This window comes from Nanorana parkeri, unplaced genomic scaffold, assembly GCF_000935625.1.
Source record: "Nanorana parkeri isolate BGI_ZX_2015 unplaced genomic scaffold, ASM93562v1 scaffold169, whole genome shotgun sequence".
NCBI classification, from domain to species: domain Eukaryota; kingdom Metazoa; phylum Chordata; class Amphibia; order Anura; family Dicroglossidae; genus Nanorana; species Nanorana parkeri.
Window position 1 is genome coordinate 560,712 of NW_017306437.1, and position 22,764 is coordinate 583,475.

General features: G+C 44.8%; 1 protein-coding gene across 1 annotated transcript in view; it reads right to left on the reverse strand.

The window, feature by feature from the left end:
- Positions 1–13,274, reverse strand: part of MPHOSPH8 (M-phase phosphoprotein 8) — a 33,343-nt gene extending 20,069 nt beyond the window's left edge. The window contains exons 1-3 of the mRNA XM_018554716.1: positions 13,172–13,274; positions 7,319–7,474; positions 1,903–2,694 (exon numbers count right to left, since the gene is read on the reverse strand). Coding sequence (XP_018410218.1) covers positions 1,903–2,694; positions 7,319–7,474; positions 13,172–13,246 — 1,023 coding nt within the window. The 5' untranslated portion in view covers positions 13,247–13,274. The remainder of the gene's footprint in view (positions 1–1,902; positions 2,695–7,318; positions 7,475–13,171) is intronic.
- Between the last annotated feature and the right edge of the window lie 9,490 nt (positions 13,275–22,764).

A 22,764-nucleotide genomic window follows, 5' to 3' on the forward strand; every position in this document is an offset into this window, starting at 1 on the left:
AGTCCTCCAGGTCATAGGTATCTAGTGTTAAAGAACATCTCCAATTATTTAAAAAAAAATGTTTTGCCTTGCAGTGGGTTACCCCCACACTACCAGGGTCAACCACTTGTTTTTTGTCTAGGGGCCACAATACAGAACGTGTACTCACCTGACCCTTGGTCCTGTGGCAGTCAGTGCTCACCTGTCTCCCCCTCCTCTTCAGCAGTGCTATGTGCCTCAGTGTTCTCAAATCTAATGCAAGTGAATGGACCTGCAATCGACGTGATGTCAGCGGGGCTTAGACCACCAGAGCCCGGGGAGAAGAGGAGACTGCAGGGACCAGTCTAGCAGCCAGGCCCAAGGATCAGCCAAGTATAAATGTTTTTAAATTTGAGCCCCAGGCCAAAACAAGCAGTAACCCTTGCATTGTGGGGTAGCCCCACTGCATGGATTAATTTTAGCGATTCCTAGAGTTTATTCAAAATCAGTTTTCTAAATGGACCAATGCAGAATGAACTAAATTGTGGTGAAATGCCTTTATACCGATCCAGGCCGGTTGGATCTATTGAGCAGCAGCTGCCCTCCAGGAGAGCCACACAGAACTACCCACCACCCCAGAGCCGCACAGTTCTCTATATTCTGCATTGTTGTATATTTTATTGCTGGGATATGTAGCCCTCTGTAGTTGGCGGTATTCTGCATTGTTGTATATTGTATTGTTGGGATATGTAGCCCTCTGTAGTTGGCGGTATTCTGCATTGCTGTATATTGTATTGCTGGGATATGTAGCCCTCTATAGTTGGCGGTATTCTGCATTGTTGTATATTGTATTGCTGGGATATGTAGCCCTCTATAGTTGGCGGTATTCTGCATTGTTGTATAATGTATTGCTGGGATATGTAGCACTCTATGGTTGGTGGTATTCTGCATTGCTGTATATTGTATTGCTGGGATATGTAGCCCTCTGTAGTTGTTGGTATTCTGCATTGCTGTATATTGTATTGCTGGGATATATAGTCTTCTATAGTTGGTGGTATTCTGTATTGCTGTATATTGTATTGCTGGGATATATAGCCCTCCATAGTTGGCGGTATTCTGCATTACTATATCATGTATTGCTGTGACATAGTCTTCTATAGTTGGTGGTATTCTGCATTGCTGTATATTGTATTGCTGGGATATATAGCCCTCCATAGTTGGCGGTATTCTGCATTACTATATCATGTATTGCTGTGATGTAGCCCTCTATAGTTGGTGATATTCTGCATTGTTATAGAATATATTGCTGAGATTAGTTCCTTTACAGGTTGGAGTCAGTGGCAGAACTACCGGGGGTCACAGGGGTCGCAGCTGCAACTGGGCCTTGGTGCTGACTGCAAGCTGTAGAGAGACTGTTCCCTTGTAGTGTGCTGTATGACATGTACCTTAGTAGCACACTGCAATGGAACACTTCACTCATTAGCACAGGACAGAGGTACATGTCACTCTGTAGTGTAGCTAAAACTTCTTGTATTGTATTTTTCTTCTAAGATTTAGGCACATAATTAGTTCAGACCGTCGTATGAAGTGTTTTTCTAGAAGAAATCATCAGTATTCAGGTCTAAGTGTAGGGTTGGCACAAAGAGACACATAAGTAGGTTTAGTGATCCAGTTTGGGCACTCGGGCAAAAAAAGGTTTGCCACCACTGGTCTAGGGCATCTCAACCCGTTTTAAAAGCTAAATATGCTAAAAAATTAGCCAGCCCACACAACATCCGCTTAGACTATGAGTACCTAAATTAGTAACAGAAAGGAATTAATATGTACTGTGGGAGAACTTCTGTTTTCTCTGCATAATCCAGAGATTGGGCAGAGGAGGACAAGGCTGGCATTTAATCTATATCCAATTTACACAGTGATTAACAATTTTGTTTATACACCTACTTCTGCCAAGGAGTCCACAGACTTCCTAACTTTGTCATCAGTACTGGGCCTCTTCAGCACTGGGGCTGGTAGTTTTTCCACAGCTAAGGCTTCTTTAACCTTTTCAACTGATTTTTGCTTTTTCACCAGGCTTTTCTTGTCCTGATGGCTGGCATCAAACAACTCAGCCTTGGCATCATCATTTTTCTTTTTGTGTTTCTTTTTCTTCTTTTTCAATTTTACTTCATCCACCTCCTCCTCAAGAGGACCCCCAAAAGAAAGTTCCTCTGCTTGATATGGAGGGGTGGTTTCTGGATTTCTAAGGTCTCCATCCTGGCCTATTTTGTCTCTGTCTTCTGACAGGACATCGCTGCATATGCTAACAGTCTCTGCCTCAGGTCCTACAGGCGATGTTTCTTCCTTAGACAGCTCTGACCTCAATGATTTTTTGGGTTTCTTCTCTTTCTGGTCCTCTTTCACTTTAGTGTCCTTGGCTTCTTCCTTCTTGGACTTTTTGGAGTCCTTGGTGTCATCCTTCTTAGGCTTCTTGCTGCTCAGATCCTCCTTGCTCTCGGACAGTCTTTTCTTTGATTTGGACTCAGTAGGCTGGCTCTCTGGTTCCACCTCAGGCTTAGATTTTTCCTTTGATTTTCCAGATTTAGATTTTTTCTTTATCAATTCTTCCTGAAGCTTGTCATCATCCTCCTCCTCTTCCTCCTCCTCCTTAGATTTCTTCTTCTTTTTCTGGGGCGTCTCCTCTTTCGAGTTGCTATCAGACTCTGCCTCAAAAAGATCCTCAGGAAACAATTTGGGCTAATCAAAAAGATAAAAGAAAAACATTGTAAGATGTCTTATTTATAGAAGAAGAACCATTTATACTATTCCTCCTAGATGAGCATTTCTCATCCTTTTTTAAGTGACCTCACCTTGTAAAAAGTATGCAAAACCTTGAATCATCCCATTCTAAAAAAACAGGATTTAAAAAAGGTAAAAATGACCACCCCTTTACATCGGGAACCCCCCTTCACATTACAACCCTCCTTCACCTCAAGAGCCTCTTTTACATTAGCGTTCCCCCTTCACATCAACTCAAACGGCATAACCCTACATCTCAGAATTCGTCACAGCTATGTCCCTCAATGGACAATAGAGGGGGGGGGGAAACCTATTTGCAATTTTGTATGTCACAAAATATTTGTGAAAATGTTTATCAAACCAATATTTTTAGGATAAAATACACAAAAATGTCAGTGCACACAAGCAGAATTAAAGCTGCAACTAATGATTATTTTCATGATCGATTAGTTGGCAGATTATTTTTTTGATTAAATCGATTAAAATCAGATAAAAAAATACCATCCTTAATAAAATACAGTGTTAGAAACAAAGTTTACTTCAGAATAAAACTGCATGCACAATTTTTAGTAATCGCACTGCACTGGAACACATCGCGGTAACGTGCGTTCCAGTTCGTGCTGCCATTGAAATGATGGCACTGCAACACACCTCCCACAGCAGTATTTGTCAGGCCGGAAACAAAAATGACTTTCACACCTTTTATAATATTTTTCTTTTTACTGTATTGTAAGCACATGGAGCTTGAATAGATTCAGCCAGGGAATGACAGCTGCCAGTGGCAAGATTCCGCAGATGACAGCTGAATGTAAATACAGCAGGTAGTGGATGGGTGCAATAACCAGCCTGCTATTGGCCATTTCAAATTGCAATAGCCAATAGCTGGCTGGCTATTGCACCCGTCCACTGCTTGCTGTGCCCTCCTCCCAGCGTGGAGGAGAGAGCTAGGGGATCCAACCAACTAATCAATAGTTGATAACTATTCCCATTATCGATTAGTTGGTTGCAGCCCTAAATATAATAACCAATTTTTTGGTAAAATATGAATGATGAGGTTGTGTTGGATAAACAGATAGAAAATATGTCAAGCCTTAAAATTGCATGCACCTGTGAAATTGCAAAAAACTACAGTACCCAAAATTGCCCATAGATGACAATTTGAAAGCCATTACCCCTCATGAATTTAGCCTCAACAATGAGTGATGGCCCTAAAATTATTTATCTCTCTCTGACATTCCCAACAGTGATATGCAACATGTGTAGCAATTGTTTTCGCACGTAGGCACACCTGAAGCATGTGAGTTTGTATGTTCGTGTACTCGGGTGCTGGAAATTTTAAACTTTGTATGTGACTAAACGCCCAGTTACATCCAAGAAGCTCCCGGCAGGCCGTGTATACACAGCGGCTGGCCGGGAGGTAGTTAAACTTTTTTTTTTTTAAAACACCTAACTTTATTGCCGTCACATGAGGACTAACATGCTCCCTATGAAATAGCACAGATACAGTCCTTTTATGGAGAAATCAGGGGTCCATTAGGGCTGAAAAGAAGTTATGAAATACACATCACATTCAGTTTCAGCGATCAGAGGTGAGATCAGCCACTGGAGGTGTGCTGATCTCCCTCCGATCGAAGCGCAGAAACCCATGTGGGTCCTGGGCCCCCACAGGGGACAGCAGAGTTCTGGGAGCATACACTCCCCTGCTGTATACAAGCAATCAGGTTACTCAATAACTACCCGAACCTTTGCATACGACAATCAGAGATCATAGATGCTTCACCAGCAGTCATTTTGGTATATTACAGTCCTGAAGTGGTTAAAGTACAGGAAAAATTTAAATTTGCACACCCAATGTTGTGTGTAAAGTAACATAAGAAAAGCTGCATGTAATGTGTAGAAAGCTGCCTCAACGTATACAAATCTTACCTTGCAGCACGCCGGCTCCTATACATAACGCCGATCTTTCCGACATTGTGGAGCAGTACAGTGCTTCAGTCGCATGCCCTGTCCTCCACAACATGCCTTATATTTGTTTCAAAGAATAAGAGGTGTTCTGTCACTGGAGGAGAGAGGTCACATCCCCATACCCTCTTCCAATTCTTTTTTGCATTTTGTGAATAGGTAAGTAGTGAGGAGAGGCAGGATGTGGCTGGAGCTCTTCACTGCTCAAGTTCGTTCCCACATCCCAGAACGGCATGTGTAGGACCCAGCACGCTGCAAGTTAAGATTTTTATGCTTTGCAGGAGCCCTTTATATACAATATGCAGCTCTTTAATGATAAATTACACACCCAGTGCAGTGCATAAATTATCATTTTTCCTGGAGTTGGACCATGCAGCTTTCCACCCATTTAGGACAAATCTTTCTCCCCACCCCAGCATATACCTACCTTTCCTTAGCTCCCCCACTGCTCCGTTTAGTATTAAGAGCCAAAGGCTATACCCAATACTTCTAGGTGGAGATAGCCCGATACCAATACGAGTATCGGTATTGGGCATTTTCACGAGTACTTGAACTCGTGAAAATTCCCCGATACTAAAGGCCAATACCGGCCCTTTAATTTTATTAACAGGAGCGGCTGCCTGAGGTTGCTTGCTCAGCGCTTGCTGGAGAACACAGGCAGCCTGATGGGGACAGCGCCGGTCCAGCCCCACATTTCCTCCTCCTTCCCCGCACCCCCAGGGGCCTGGGCAGCCCTGGCGAGACCGGCACCTGCCTGGGCAGCCCTGGCGAGACCCAAACGCATGGATTGATGGGATCTTTAGTCCTCTATTGCTGGTTGCCATTCTCCATTACTTCTTCATAATTATACAGAAACTGCCCTAAAATCATTAGTCTGTTTTGTTTTAGAAAATAAATGTCCCATCTCCCTTTAAGAAAAAGTATCGTATCTGTCAGTACCGAGGGAAAATACTTGTTCTTGAAAAAAATGGTATTGGTACATCGCTACTTCTAGGTCTGGAAAAGCATGCGAGTCACTCAATACAATAGGGCAATAGGCACTGTCACATGAGGAATCCATAGCCCTATGTACGCTGCAAAACGTGGCTTAGGCAGAACTTCCTGTCACTCTGAATGGAGCAGATTCACCTTGAGCATGAACATCAACTGTGTTAGAGGATCCCGTCCACACTGCGCCATTGCCATAAAGGACCAGACATCTAGTATACACATTACATTTTGCTGAATGAGCACAGAATTGAAGTGGAAATCTGTCACAGTTGTAGGCAACACAAACTAGCCCAACGAGAAAGAACATTCATAAGCAGAGATTAGCTACAGTGAACACCCAAGAGAAAATAACGATGGAGATATAGGCAGCTGAATATGTATACAAAACAAATTTTCCTTTAAAATGTGGAGCTTGGGCACATTCCTTTATAGCACCTGAGTCTTCCTATTGGTCAAGCAGGCACCCATCACAAAAACAAAACAATGGGAAACCTGTATAGGCAGAATGGGTGGGGGCAGGTAAACCCCCGCTGATGCAATATTGCTCTATAGGTTTAGTTTACATTGTCCAAGTTTGTAACAAGTTTACCTTCACATTTTGCTGCCACCAATGTAAGGCTTATGTTGGTGGCAGCAGTGACCTGTAGACAGACTCCCGGTTGGTATAGCAGCCAGGAGCTTATTTACACTCCTTCTGCAGGCTATCAGCTTTTTACTACGAGTGTGTTCGGCAGCTGTAAGCCACTTGATCACTTCTACAAACTGCGGAGATGCCACCCTGCCACCCTGTACATGCACAAACATAAACATGTGCATCAGGTGCACCTACGTACAAAATGGACTATTGTGTAACTCATTTTTAGTATTGCTGCACATTATGTAGTAACAGCAATAACTCTAGGCCCATCCGTCACTGTAACTAAATTGATGATCTGTAAAGGTTTTTGAAGCATCACCTATGGACAATCTTGGGTACCAGAGCTTGTCACCATTTCACATGTATGGTACCCATTTATACAAAGCAACCTCTTCTTTCATATTTTACCAAAATTGGATAACATTCTGTTTGTGAGCACCAACATTAACTTCAGCATATATTTTACTAAAAACATGGGTATGACAATCCGTTACACTAAAATCAAGTAACATAAAAAATGGCAACTGCCTCCATTTGCTTTGGGAAAAAATATACATTTTGGGACGTTTAACACATTTTAACAAATGTGTGGCAGTGAAAGGGTTAACACAAACCTCTCAACAAAACAGCAAGTTTAAAAAGGATTAAATCCAGAAGGAACCCTTAGGGTACGTTCACAACAGGTGCAGTGCGTTCCGGTCCGATTCTGGCCGGAACGCACTGCATCGCATTGCAGCCGGCTCACTTTTTTGTGGGGCAGGAGGGGGCATGGCGGGCCATTGAAGCGAATGGCACCGTAGCCACGCCCTCCGGCAATCGCCCGCACGGCATCGCCAGGCACATTGTGCCTGCGGTCCGGTCCGTTGCAATCAAAATGCTGCAAGCACTATTTTGATCACACCGGACCGGACAAGCACGCACAGCTGGCCTGCAGCAACCCACTCCAGGCTACAAATATATATTGGTAGATTTAACAACTTTTCACAAATTTACCGGTGATTCCTTCTTATCAACTTTCTGTTTGCTTTCTGCTTGTTTCCTCCTGAATTCAAGAAGAACCTCTTTGCAGTCTTCAAGATGGGCCTCCGGCTCCCAGGTGTCTTCACTCGCTTCAAATCCCTTCCAGCGCACTCGGTATAACACCTTTCCCTGCAAAAACACAACAGTGTGAATGATTAACAATCAATAATGATGACCAATGACATGTAGAGGCCAGCAGGACCAGCATTGCCCTGGACAATACCAACAACTAAACATTTCTGTACCACACATGCAATAGCTTTCCGTCTTCTTATAGCCAACTATTGAAAATGAAAGCTAGAAACTGATTGGTTGCCATGCACAGCTGCTCCAGAACTAATAATTCCCCCACCAGGTGTTTTGTATAACACATCATACTATCTACTTAGGTGTCTATATGCAAAGATGACATTCATTCTATATACATCATTCTGTCCAGGTCAACAGGCCAGAGGCAAACATGGAGAATCCAAATTGATGAAAGTTTCTAGCTCTAGTCTAATACTGTGCAGGAAAAGACATGGAACTGGTACAACTGTCAAAGCCTATTAGTGGAGAACTTGCGTCACACTGTGTCTAGGGGCTGCAACTAATGATTATTTTTATAATTGATTAGTTGTCCAAATTTTTATTAACCAGATTAAAAAAATTAAACAAACACCACCGCATAGTTCTCATTTAAGCCATTTCAGATGCTGATAAAATCACTTATAATAGATACATAAAAGTTTTAGTTTCCTGCAGAATCAGCTGCTCCCCTGTGAACTGGCACGGATATTGTGTTTTAGAGTGGCTCCTTTCCCTTGCAGGGTCCTATGGAACCACCATTATGTGTCCAAGTAAGCTGTGTGTGTCTCTACAAACACACAAGCACAGCAGAGCAATCTACTCCCCGGCTTCCCCACTCCTTTCGCCAAACTAGTAGATGGGCACACCGGCAACTGTCTCTTATCTTGTACTGGACAGGAAGTTCAGGAAAGCTGAGCTGAAAGAGTTGGAGACAGCAGTTTGTAAACATGGTGACTAAGAGTTAGGGCAGAAACGTACGAAATGCTTTGCTAAGCAATTTAATTCTAGTTTGAAAGGAGAACTTTGGGGCAACTTTTTTTCCCCGAATAGTTCTCGGGGTCATGGGAGGACATATACTAAAGTCCTCTGGTGACCCAAAAGTCAGTAAGACCGCGACAGCCAGGACGGATCCCGACAATACTGTTGAGATCCACCCAGCTGGCTGATTGACAGCGGGCTCTGCCTATTTAGGAAGCAGAGCCAGCTATGCCCGCCCTTCTTCCGTCTGTCCCTTCAGTCAGCGCTGGAGGATCAGGAGAGGGGAATCCCTGCCTGCGGGGAGGGGTGATTGGCAGTCACCGCTCTCTGCAGGGAGATGATCAGGAAGCGAGCGAGCGGGGTTATGTGTTCGCTCACTTACCGATCAATAGAGCCAACCTGTGACAGTTTCAATGTCACACGTCGGTTCTATGGGGATGAGTGTAATTCACTCACTCTACAGTTTTCCTTTAATTTGTGTAGGTAGATGCTGAGTTTCTGTGCTGCAACTATAAACCTGTGCTAGAAATGCAATTTCCTTCAAATACTCTTTGTGCAGTGTTTAGAATAGCAAAACATGCACACATTTGCAACAAATGCAATGGAATTGTGCAGACGTTGACGTTCCCCTCTTCTCTGCAGTTACATAGCAGCCACAGTTGTTGATATGCAAATTATGAGCTGAATGGGAGCAGAAGTGTGACATTGTTGGGCAGAGGTGTCCAAGGGCAAAGCTTACCTCCCAAGGACAGCCCTGAACTCCTCATAGCGGCTGATGACAGGAACAAGCATTCCTGGGCCGTGTGTTCCAGGATCCTTGACCAGCTCACAGAGAGTCAGGCTCTGACACATGAGCTGCATACCCTACTGAGGCCCACAGACGGTAGAAAACTACCATCAGGCAATTTATAATGACTATATATTGGAAGAGACAGTCATACCATACAAATATACTAGCCTATATAGATTGCACTTTAAAATTACACTGGGAGGTCACCATCTGTGTCAAGTTTTGTACAACTCAACTTTGCTGAAAAGCAAAACATGAATAGAGATAAGCTGGCACCAGGCAATGCCGCCTTACAGGCAGTACCAGGAAGATCAAAGGGAAAGAAAGCACCACTTGGGATTCCATTCTCCGTGGCAAGAATACAATCAGACTTTCATTACATTAAAGCTGCATGAGCACATGACACAGATACGTTTTGGGAGAACCCTTGACGTTAAACATTAAAGACTCGTGCTTTGCCCATACAGGCAAACTAACAAATTTGCTTTAGTGTCCCCCTGCCCATCAGTAAACACTGACCTTTCCTTCACTCCTTTGCTGCTCCGTTCAACTGCTGGGAGCAAAGGAAACCTGAGCATGTAACTGCTCCAAGGACTAAAGCGGGGGCCCAATGTTCCTCATGATAATCTACTTGTCATGATACAAAAAATAAGTTTTACCAAACACCCTATTTAACTATATGAAGAAACACTTCTTGCAAGCGGGTAATTCCATTTTTCCAAATTACTTGGGAAAGTGAACTTACATTGTGCGTAGGGCTGCAACGAATGATTTTCATCATTGATTAGTTGGCCGATTATTTTTTAGATTAATAGGCTAAAAATAAATAATTTGCATCCTTAACTTGAAATAAAATACACACATGCAATGTTCCAAAGTTTACTTCAGAATAAAACTGCATGCACAATTATTTGCAATTGCACTGGAACACACAACATCACGGCACCATGAGTTCCAATGCGGGCGAGCACACAAGAGTGGGAGGTGCCATTGAAATGAATAGCAATGCAATGCACCTCCTACAGCACAATTTGTCAGGCCGAAAACCAAAAATGACTTCCCACCTTTTATTAAAAACAAATGAAATAATTGTATTGTAAGCAAATGGCACTTGTGTAGCTTCAGCCAGGGGATGACAGCTGCCAGAGGCACAATTCCGCAGACAGCAGCTGAATGTAAATACAGCAGGTAGTGGGCTGGTGCAATAGCCAGCCTGCTATTGGCCATTTCAAATTGCAGGCTGGCTATTGCACCCACTGCTTGCTGTGCCCTCCTCCCAGCATGGAGGAGAGAGCTAGGGGATCCTACAAACTATTCTATAAGAGACCCCCCCCATTTGACAAAAGTCAATAAACAAATCACCTTTGGCGATGGAGCCAGGCAGAAAGTTCTCAGCCCAACGGTGACTCCTCCAGCCAATCAGCTGTAGTCACTGTTCAGGTATTCTGAAAGTGGCACACATGCTGCTGTCAGAATACAATATCCTGGAGACCTAGCTTTTTTTTTTTTCTCTCATTCAGCCCCACAGGAGGGAAAAATGGTCAGTGTATGGCCAACCTTAGAATTAACAACACACAAAGCCACAACTTCTAACTGCAACACCCTCACACAGTCAGAGACCATGCGGGCTCATTCTCTTACAAAGCTCATCAGGAACACTCTTCCAGCTCACCCTATTCTTCCTACGCTGCAGCCTAGACAGCCTGGCCACTTCTACCTGCAGCTAATAGTAGGACACAGTCAGCCACATGACCAGATCAGTCAGTTTTATTTCCATGTCTGACCAGTTTAGTATATAAGGAGACCTGTCATGAGAGAAATACAGGAGCTGCCATTAGTGACCTCCTCCTGAAACGGCCTATTCCCTGAATGGGATACAGATCGTCTAACCTCTGTGCTTTGTGAGTCACTAACCTGGAAAAAGCAGACCGCCAGCAAAGACAGAACCTCCTTTGCTTCAAGGTTGTTCTGGGTCAGTGAGTCAGAGTACTGAAACCTTTAGCATGACATCCAGGCAATTTGCTTTAGCGAGAGAAGTCACCTCCATGTTTCTCTTAGAGCTCTAGCTTACTACATCTTGTTATGTCTGTATGAGGAGGTCCTGAAGCACCTTCAGAGCATTCTGCTGTGTGTGTGGCTGACATAGAGCGGAGCGTCACTATCCTACCACAGGTAACCACTGGCTCTTTAAATGAGAACTATGGAGTGAGCGAATTACACTCATAGTTAGAGCCGATGTGCGAAACAGGTTGGCTCTATTGATCGGAAAATGAGCGAAAACATACCGCCGATCCGCTCACTATCCTGCAGAGAGCAGTGACCGTCAGTTACCGCTCCCCACAGGGATTCCCCCCCTCCCCTCTGCGATCCTCCAGTGCTGACTGGAGGGATGGATGGCCGAGCATGGCTGGTTCTGCCTCTAGAAAGGCGGAGCCTGCTGTCAGCCAGCTGGGTGGATCCAGACAGTATTGTCGGGATCTGCATCAGCTGTGGCGCTCTCATCATATAGAAAAAAAAAAAAAAGGTTACTCTATAGTTTTCTTTTAAAAATGTTTCACCTGTACTGTGTTAAAAAAATTACATTAAAAAAAAATCCCAATTTCTACCTACCATCTGTACGCTCCAGCGCAGTCCCCAACTTCCTCCTGGGTTCAGCATTGGTGGTCCTCTTCAGGCAGAACGACAGTAGTCAATATTTTATTACAGGTATTTATACAGCGCCAACAGTGTACAGAGCGCTTACGTAGTGTAGTGCACATCCACATCAGTCCCTGCCCTCAAGGAGCTTACAATCTAAGGTCCCCAACTCACATGTATACATACATACATACATACAGGGACAATTCAGACCGGAGCCAAATAACTTACCAGCATGTCTTTGGAGTGTGGGAGGAAACCAACACAAGCACAGGGAGAACATGCAAACTGTCCTGACCGGCACTCAAACTGGGACCCCCCAGTGCTGTAAGGTAGAAGTGCTAACCACTATGCCTCTGTGCTGCCCTAAATTCTGTCCCCTTTCTACAAGGCCAGCCTATTGTTTACAGGGGGGGCTGCATGTTATCACACAGGCCTGGCTCACAACACTCAAGGAATGTCCAGGAAGAATGCAGGAGTGAGCTTGGAGCGGTGACTACTTTACAACACACACAGGGACCAAATGTAGCCACCCTCCAGAAGGAAGGACAGTGTCACCATGAATTCAGAGATGATTGGAGGATGTACAGCCGAGTGATACATTTTTGGTAATAGTTGGGGTACAGGAATGTATTTGTAAGGTTTATCTCCTGAGTTTAGTGTCACTTGAAATAAATGTCTAGAGAAATTGCTGATCTTTCTGAAAATGCTAGTCGCCTGCCCATCATGCTGATCCTCTGAATTCAGCACCTTGTGATCCACTGACAACTTACAAGCATGCTTGTTCTAGGTTAGCGATGGATTGAAAGTGACAGCCAGGCAGCTAGCATTTTCACACCGACAAGTCAGGTATAAGAGGAAAACCTGGGGGGGGTTTATCAAACTGGAGCAGTTGCCCATGGCAACCAATCAGCTTCTCGCTTCAATTTGTTCAGTTAAAATGAAAGAGAGAGAAGCTGATTGGTTGCCATTTACAGTCAGCTGCTCCAGTTTGGATACATCCCCCTCCTTGTCTCATAGAGTGCTCCTCTATATGGCTGCCATAGAGCAGAGCGTCGTTCTGCCATCATGTCCATAGCCACCCAATTTACTTTTTCGGCAGGAAGCTCCACAACACCCCAGAAATCCATGTTCTCCCTTTTGACCTCCAATAATGAAAGACATCCGCATGGAGTGTGTAGGAGAAATGTTAATAATAAATTCAGACGACACCCTGCAGTCCAACTCGCCCCCTCATTCTGAAACAGGAACCACCCTGCAAGTCTTCCCATGCTGGTACTTTTAGTTCCACCACCAGGATTCGCACATGTACTCATGCCCATGCTACAGACACGTAAGGAAACCGTGCTCACCTCCTCTATCTTGGAGTCCTGGATGCTCTCCACCTCGAACACGTCCTCCTCATCCTCGCTCTCTGCAGCCTCCATCCGGGTTCCGGGCTCCTTTCTCTCTTCGACCGCCACTGTCGTAGACTCGCCAGCAGCCGCTGCGGCACCGTTCCCATCCAGTCCCGCAAACTCCGCCATGATGGCTCGAGTTGGATAGACGACAACGGGAAAATCCTCCTGCGCCACACACCTCCCCGATACGTCCCGGAGGGACAGAGCGCCCAGCCAATCACAGCTCGTGGCGGCGAACAGGGGTCCCCCGACTCTGCCCAATTGCATCGAAGAAGTGAAATTGCGGCCGTGGGAGATCACGTTGGCCACACGGCGATTGGCTCCTGAGCACCCATGACGAAAGTGAATTAACCAATGAGAAAGGAGCAGGGCGGAACGAATTGTAAGGTAACTTCAGGCAATGCCAGATAGTCCTAGACCACGCATGACCGTCTGGCAGCATCTGCGCATGCGCCAGCTGCCTGCTAGTTGTATGGGGCAGCTCATTGGCCACTGTCCCTGAATGTCGATGTTAGTGTTTGTAGTGGAGCTTCGTGTTCTCAGTCAGAGTCAGTTGCAGCTGCAGCTGGTTTAGGACGGAGCTAGTCTGGAAAAAACAGTGTGAGGGCCGGTGCACACCTAGACGACGCCTCACCGCGTAGCAATTGTGCACGATTCTGTGCGGATTGCCACGTGGTCAGGAGTCCCCAAGGTGTGAACCGATCTTTTATTATCGATCGATTATTTTCTAATGGCAGCCATGATTCCGCCCATACTAAAACAGCCACGTGGATTTCACCCCATTGAAATCAATGGGGCCGCGCGGCAATCGCCTGCATTGTGCGGGGCCGCACGATCCCGGAGGTCTGCACCGCGACTAGAGCTGGCCATACACCTATAGATTTTCTATGGTCAGATGGAAAAAGTGCAACAGATTCCCCCATCTACGCTAAACTGTGTGGATGGAGGAATCTCCCACTGGGCCAAGTTTCAGTATCTTGCTAGTCGGCCCCGCTGGCTCTCAAAATACCTGAACAGTGCCTGCATTCAAACAGGTTGTTTAGGTATTTTAAGAGCCAGCGAGGCCGACTAGCAAGATACTGAAGCTTGGCCCAGTGGGAGATTCCTTCCTCCACACAGCTCAGCATAGATGGAGGAATCTGTTGCACTTTTTCCATCTGACCATAGAAAATCTATAGGTGTATGGCCAGGTTTACGGGGAGTCTGTGTTAGCACTTCTGCCTTGCAGCACGGGGGGTCCTAGTTCGAATCCTGGCCAGGTCACCATCTGCATGTTCTCCCTGTGCTTGTGTGGGTTTCCTCCGGGTATGCCGATTTCCTCCCACACTCCAAAGACATGCTGATAAGTTAATTAACTCCTGTCTAAATTGGCCTTCGTATGTGTGTATGTGAGATAGGGACACTTAGATTGTAAGCTCCTTGAGGGCAGGGAGTGATATCATATAACAGAGAGGCTGTCAATAGATGGGAGTTTTTGGTAACTTCCAGGCACCAATTTGTGCGCAGCAAAGCTCACTGTTTTACCCACTTCAATACCAGCATATTTTTTAATTTCCCCAAAAATTGTGGCAAAAAATGACATCACCATGGGGTGGATACCATCCAAAAAGGAGTCATTTTGTGGACATTTGTACTCTCCTGGCATTTTTACTGGATATGTTTTATAACCGAAGGTAAGGGAAACAGTTTTTTTGATTTTTGCTCTTTTTTCATTTATGTAGTAAAAAATAAAATAAACCTAGTGGTTATTAGACATGTGCACCGGCAAAACATTTGTTTCCATTCAGATTTAGCGTTTTTTTCCAGGACTCGGATTTGGACGAAATTCGTTAGCGGTAGTCTGTACGAATCTCCGAATAACGAAACTTCATCCGAAAAAACTATTTTACTGAAACAAAATCGCACATGTCTAGTGGCTGAGGTGGTTAGGTACTCAGCTCGCACTACAGCATTGATCAACTCCTCCAGGAGGGCTCTGTGGCTCAAAACTTGGTCAGGGGATTTAGCCTCCAAAGCAAAGTTATGCAAGCTACATTTCGAAGGTGACTTACTTTTTGGCCAGGAATTAGAAGCAGTGTTAGATAGATCCGCGGACAAGTAGAAAGGTTTTCCACTGCCACCCAAGCAGCAGGGGAAAAAGTTTTTTCGTCAAAAATTTCCGCAAAGAGAAGAGGGGATTTTTTGGGAAAAAACAAGACCAATCCAAAGGGTGGGCGTTTAAAAAAGGAAAGTCTAAGAGCAATATCCTCTTTAAACCCCCTCAGCAGCCCAATAAATCCCAATGACCGATTGCGCTCAGGGTGGGAGGAAGACTGGGAGAATTCTTCCCGCTCTGGAGGGAGCTGACCAGCAACAAATTCATTTTGGAGCTGGTTCAGATCGGTTACAAAATAGAACTGATGGAACGGCCCCCGTCCAGGCTTCCAATTACTTTCCTGTCCAAGGACCGGAAGAAAGCAGAGGCAATGACAGCGGCTCTGCAAGATCTGTTGGACCAGGGGGTCATTGTGCGAGTATCGGTTTTAGAGGAGAAGAGGGGATTTTACTCCCACATCTTTTCCAGGATAAAGCCCTAGGGAAAATGCAGACTGATACTAAATCTGCAGCCTCTGAACAGGGTGGTACTGTACAGGATCCTTTTTAGCGACTATAGATCTGAGAGACGCTTATTTTCACATTTCAGTAAGACAGTCGTCACAATACCTATTGAGATTTGCTGTGCGGGGGTCCTGCATTTTCAATACAGGGCCTTGCCGTTCGGCCTTTCCTCTTCGCCTCGAATCTGTACCAAAGTACTGGCAGAGACTCTGGCCCCCCTAAGATCACGGGGGGTAGAGGTCATTCCCTACTTGGACGACCTGTTGTTTTTTGCCCCATCAAAGATTGTGCTCCAACAAAAGCTGGAGCTAGCGATCCAACACTTGGAGAGTCTGGGTTGGTTGGTGAACAGGGAAAAGTCACAACTGGTCCCCGCACAGACGGTAAGGTTTTTAGGTTATTGGATCAATATCCAGGACATGACCATTGCATTACCAGTGGAAAAAGTGTCTTTGCTGGTAGAGGAGACACTAAAACTGAAGTTGCGGTGCAAAGTATCAGTCAGATCAGTAATGAGAGTGGTGGGACTTATGACGTCGGCCATCCCAGCAGTTACCTGGGCGCAATTCCATTCAAGGTTGCTACAGAATTGGCTATTGACGATCTGGGGAAGTCGGCAAGAAGACCTAGACAACGTAGTCCACATCACGGAGGAGATCAAGCAATCCCTGCTCTTGTGGATGGACTGTCGGAACCTCTCAGTAGGCAGGCTATGGTGCCAGCCAGCACCGTTAATAGTCACGACAGATGCCAGTGCCTGGGGATGGGGAGCCCCCTGCCTGGAGCACATTTGGCAGGATACCTGGGAGCACACGGGCAGAATCAAGTCGTCAAACTGGAGAGAGCTAAAGGCGATAGGGCTGGCTCTCTGCCAGTTTCGAGATATTTTAGCAGGCCACCATGTAGCGGTGGCCTCGGACAATGCCGCAGCGGTAGCTTATATAAACAAGCAGGGGGGCACGGGTTTGCATGGCCTAATGGCATTGGCGACGGAAATTCTGTCATGGGCAGAACGCAACCTAAAGACACCCGCAAGTACAGGCTTTAAATTTAGCTGCATGGCTTCTGAGAGGGAGGTGCTGATGAACAAGGGGTTATCCGCAAAGGTGGTTTCCACGTTGTTGCACAGTAGGAAACCGGTAACGTCAGCGATTTACCTGAAAGTATGGAAAGTCTTTTCAAGCTGGTACAACAGCCAAGGTAGACCAACAGCCGACACAGTGCCGTTGGTGTTAGATTTTCTACAGGGGGCCTGGAGAAAGGGCTTTCCTGTAGTACTCTAAAAGTGCAGGTTACGGCTCTGTCTAATTTTGTGGACATTAGACTGGCGGAAGAACCTCTCATAAAGAGATTTATGCGAGCTGTAGTCAGAATGAAACCCCCAAAGGGTAAGGTCGTGCCAAATTGGGATCTCTCGGTGGTATTACAAGGGTTTCTCAAGCAGCCTTTCGAGCCCCTGGGGGATTGTTCGATACAGAATCTGACGATGAAGACAGCCCTCTTGGTAGCATTAGTTTCTGCTCGGAGAGTGAGCGAGATTCATGTCTTTGGAGTGTGGGAGGAGACCGGCGTACCCGGAGGAAACCCACACAAGCACAGGGAGAACATGCAGATGGTGACCTGGCCAGGATTCGAACCAGGACCCCCCCGTGCTGCAAGGCAGAAGTGCTAACACAGACTCCCCGTAAACCTGGCCATACACCTATAGATTTTCTATGATCAGATGGAAAAAGTGCAACAGATTCCTCCATCTACGCTAAACTGTGTGGAGGAAGGAATCTCATGCAGCTGGGCAGATCCAGACATAATTGTCGGGATCCGCGTCAGCTGCGACGTCTCAGTATACCACGAGCAGTAGCTGCAATTAATTAAACAGGACCTTCATGCTCTTCACACTCAGGTAATCTCGCACAGCTCCACTATTTGGAATCTGCAATGCCATATTGAAGACCTGGATAATAGAGGCTGCAGGAACAACATCATAATCAAAGGATTGCCAGGGGCAAGGGTCTCTGGGAACTTAAAAGAGATTTTACAAGCCATATTCAACAACATCCTTGGTGAACCTTCTACCCATTTCATTGAGATTGACCATGCCTCACAGGGCTCTCCATCCGCATGGCACTTCTTCCCAACCTAAAGACATCATCTGTAGGGTTCACTCCTATGCCCTGAAGGAGGAAATTATGCAGAAGGAACATAATCTATGAAATCTGGAATTTGATGGAGCGCAGATCCAACTGTTTCTGTTTTTCTCCTGGCTCGCTTTGCAACAACGCAGACTTTTACTCCTTTTGCTTACCCTTCTTCATGATGCCTATATTCCTTATAGATGGGGCTTTCCTTTTAGCCTCATGGCTCCAAGAGATGGAAATTTGGCAACTTTGAGAGTCCCTAAAGAACTTCCTGCCTTCTGGAGAGGCGTATCCATCCCTTGTCCTAAGCTTCCCGGCTGAGAACCGTTGCCTACCCTTCCTCCACGACCATCTCTTTGGCAGGAAGTCTCCAAGAAAAAACGTCCCAAATCACTGAGTTCCTCACAAGAATAATAATCTGGATCGTATTGAATTTCCTTGATCATTTTTGGTTTTCATATATTGGTTATTTTAGGCCTGTTCCAGCTTCCTCTTATATAGCCTAGTGGATCCCTCTTATGGCCATTAACCCTGCCTTGCTAGATGTGTCTATAGTTTGATTGTCCTCCAATGTTGTATACTTAGTCCATCTACTAAGGGATTGGCTTATGCGTGCCTTTAATATTGCATTATGCAATTGGACACATCTTGGAAGTTCCTATGGTATGCTAATGCTGCCTGCCAAATACCTCCATGTATATTCAGTACCACTCTCTTTTGTTCCCATACATTGGATGTTATTGTTCACTCAAAGTAGTCTTCCTGTGTCACTTACTTTTATTGTATCCCATGGGACCTTGTATTGCTTCCCTTCCTGTCCCACTTCCATTCATACTTAGCTTCTTCCTCCTGGGGTGGCGGTCGTCTGTGAGCCTACATGCACTTTCAAGCCCTCTACGGTTCTTACACACCCGGGGAGCAGGTATATTGCACTTCATGGTACTTGGGGATCTGAACTGGTGACCTTTTGCAACCTTTAGGCCCCTAATACTAATCAGATCCCTTTTTGAAGAATGGTTTTCTCTAAATTGTCTCCTCTACCCCATCAATATTTGATCATAGGTGGTGACTTTAACTTGCCCTCATCTCCTATTGTCACGTTTGTTAGCAAAGGTAATAGCTATTGTAGAACACAATATGCAGATAGGTATTTTTAAACTCAAATGTTTAAACCTCTGATTCAGTTTAAAAGTTCATGTAAGTCCGGTGTAAATATATAATTGCCCACAAGATGGAGCTGGTGAGAACCAGTGAACAGTTCACAGTACAGTCATACAGTAATGTTAATTGGCCATTGGTTGGTTTCTTTGGGAAAAGCAGTTCACAGGATGGTATTCACAGAGTCTATGTGGAAACTTATTAGGGCAAGACAACGGGTATAAGAAGAAAATAATAGTTCTTACTTCCCTTGTGCACTTGTTGTAATGGTAGCGAATCACTCTGGATCAGAAGAAGACAAATGCTCAGCAGAACTGTAAAGGGATACTAGGCTTTTGTCAGTGGCAATTTGGATGTTCCGGATTGTTAGGAGAAAGCAGCACAGCAGTATAGCAGGGGGAAATCCACAGGACAGGGTAATATAACTCTTACCAAGATGTAGCAGATCAGTAGGATTACCACTGTGAGTTTGATGCTGGAAAGAGCAGTCTGCAGGCACAGGCAGCAGGAGTGAACTAACATGGAAACACAGTTGATGCAGCACAGGTGTGGATGTGAACACCCTTCATATACCTGATGAGGAGGGGTGTGTGAGTTTTTAACCCTATGTGACACCTATGCTTGATAGATTGGGGAGTAATGGGGTACTGGTTCTGGGAATACTGTGTGGCTCGCCCATCAGTTTCAGCCTCTTCCTAAATGGTATGCATTATATGTCTGAAGAACTCTGCACTCTTCCGATCGGCAGTTTACTTTCTATTCCTCTGTACATGAAACCCACATAAGAATAGATTGTTTCTCAATATCTCTACATTACACTGTCTCCACAGAAATTGGCCCTATGACCTGGTCCAATCATGCCCCCATAGATTTATTTGAGTGTACCCTTTACCTGCCACGCATTGCAACTGGCGTCTGAATGACTGGCTCCTTAAAATGAAGTAACTAGATCACAGCACAAAGCCTCAATGCTTGAATATTTTTCATTAAATGGAGGTACTGTTGATCGATCTAGCACCCTGTGGGAAGCCCATAAGGCTGTCATACGAGGCCGTTGAATTGCTCTGTCCTGCAAACTTAAACGAGACTCTAAAGGTGCCCATACACCTTACAATTATCTGCAGATTTTCTGTGGTCAGATGGAAAAATTGCAACAGATTGGCCCAGGTGGAGATTACTCCAGCCACACAGTTAAGTGTAGATGGAGGAATCTGTTGCACCTTTTCCATCTGACCACAGAAAATCTGCAGATAATTGTAAGGTGTATGGCCAGCTTTAGTTTCAACGTGAACAGCTTACTTCCCAACTTACCGCTCTGGAACAACTACCATCTACTCCCTCCTTTTCCATGCTTCATCGTATACTTAGACTCCGGTCCCAATTACAACAAATGGATATGGAAGCAGAAGAAAAGCCAATGTCCCATGCTAAACAGAAGTTTTATGAAAGAGATAATGAAGCCCACACCATGCTAGCTCGTAAACTTAAATCAGACATGGCTCAAAGATCTATACACTCTATTAAAGATGACATGGGGTGGAACAGTTTAATCCTGATAGAATTGCTTCTATTTTCTGTGACTATTACACTCATCTTTATAATCTACAGGATCCTGCATTTCATCTCGATGACCATACCTTACAAATTCGTATTGAGGAATATGTCTCATAATTTCCTGTTCAACAGATTTCACAGGATGACTTGTTATTCTTTAATCATCCCGTTACGATTGAGGGACGGACTTCTGTTACCAAACACCTACCCACGCATAGCCCCGGGCCTGGATAGTGTCTTGTATATTTATTACAAAACTTTTAGCCATATACTTGCACCCCGTCTGTTGCACTTATGTAATTATTTTTTATAAGCATCCCGTATTCCCACTTCTTGCCTCCCACATCACGGTGCTCCCTAAACCCAATAAGGATCCTTTAGAATGCTCTAGCTACCGGCCCATTGCTCTTTTAAATTCCGATTTTAAAATCTTCACTAAAATGTTGGCCTTACTTTCCTCCTTGATAAATACAGATCAAGAGGACTTTGTGTCTGGTAGGCAAGCTGGGGACAACACAAGCGTACTATAAACCTTATAGATATCGTAAATCGGGCTTCTTGATTTTAAGCCTTGACGCTTAAAAGGTGTTTGATCACCTTAGTTGGCCTTTGTTGTTTTCCACCATGGAACACATTGGGATACGGGGACCATCAAGCTTCCCTTTGCACTGTCCTTTTCATTCCCTATCCGCAACGGCACGCGACCAGGTTGCCCATTGATGACCCTTCTTTTTGTCCTTTGTATTGAATCTTTGGCCATGCATATCATTTGTTCTCCAGACATCTCTGGTGTACAACTTGGAGGTCGTTAATTCAAACTCTCCCTTTATGCAGACAATATCTTGTTGCCTCTGACTAATACGCTTTTTTCTCTAATTTACTCTCTTTCACGATATTTGTAAACTCAATTTAACTAAAACTGAGGCATTGCCACTCAGTGTCTCTCAGACCACGCTTTCTACTCTTCAGTCTTCCTTTAATTATAATTGGAAGTCTGATAAACTTAAGTACCTTGGAGTCTACCTTACCCCTCGACTGTACACTTTATATCAGGCAAATTTATTTCCTTGTTCATGAGAGCTCAGGGTCCAGGTTCAGAGATGGGGGTCACATAAATTGTCCTGGATAGGCAAAATGACTTTGATTAAAATGACAATCCTACCAAAATTGCTTTATTATTTTGAAACATTGCATGTCAACATCCCTAGGTCAGGTTTCAAGGCCTTGTAGCGCTCTCTACTTATTTTTACTTGGGATGGCTCCAGTCATAGGGTCTTTAGATCAGTGTTGGTAGCCTCCAAATCACAAGGTGGCTCTGGGTTTCTCAAACATTTTGAAATACTACTTAGCTGCCCGTCTCCGCCAACAGGCCTCATGGTCTTCCCTCCACCCTCCTAACCGCTGGGTGGAAATAGAAAGCCTCTGGATTTCCCCGGTACATCTTAACTCTGGACTACCCTGTTACCCTTGGAGACTTCACCCTTGCTATCATCTATGAAACACACTAGAGATGTTTGTAAATTTGCTGGGTTTAAATTTAAGTTGACTTGACCTACAACCCCTATGCGCTCATTCCTATACACACCCCTCCTTTCTACTACTCTCGGGCATTCTACAGCTTACCCTTGGTTTACCAGGTCTCTATTCCAATATAAAGAAATTATACATGAAGTCGATAGGACCCTGCTCTCTCTTTACATACCTCCAGATCAGACACTTTGCATACTATGTTTCCAAGGCACTGGTTTTCTCCCCACTGACTCTGTTTGAAAGACTAATAATGCAGATGGGCCGGTCTATGCAGACATGACGCCGCGACCCACTGCAGAGGGTGTCGCGACCCACTTTTGAGTCGCGACCCACGAGTTGAGAACCACTGGTCTAGAGGGTCCTGCTCACAAACGTCTAATTTCCGACATATATAGGATTCTCAACTCACTTCCAACTGACTTTTTTACTTTAATGCTTTATTTCTAAGTTATTTCTAAGTATCTTTTATAATCTGGTAAGTGTAGAAAGTCAATTTTTTTAAAGAGTACATACATTAAAATGAGTAAGGAATGATTAAAACTAGTTAGTGAAGAGGGTTGCATCTCTCAC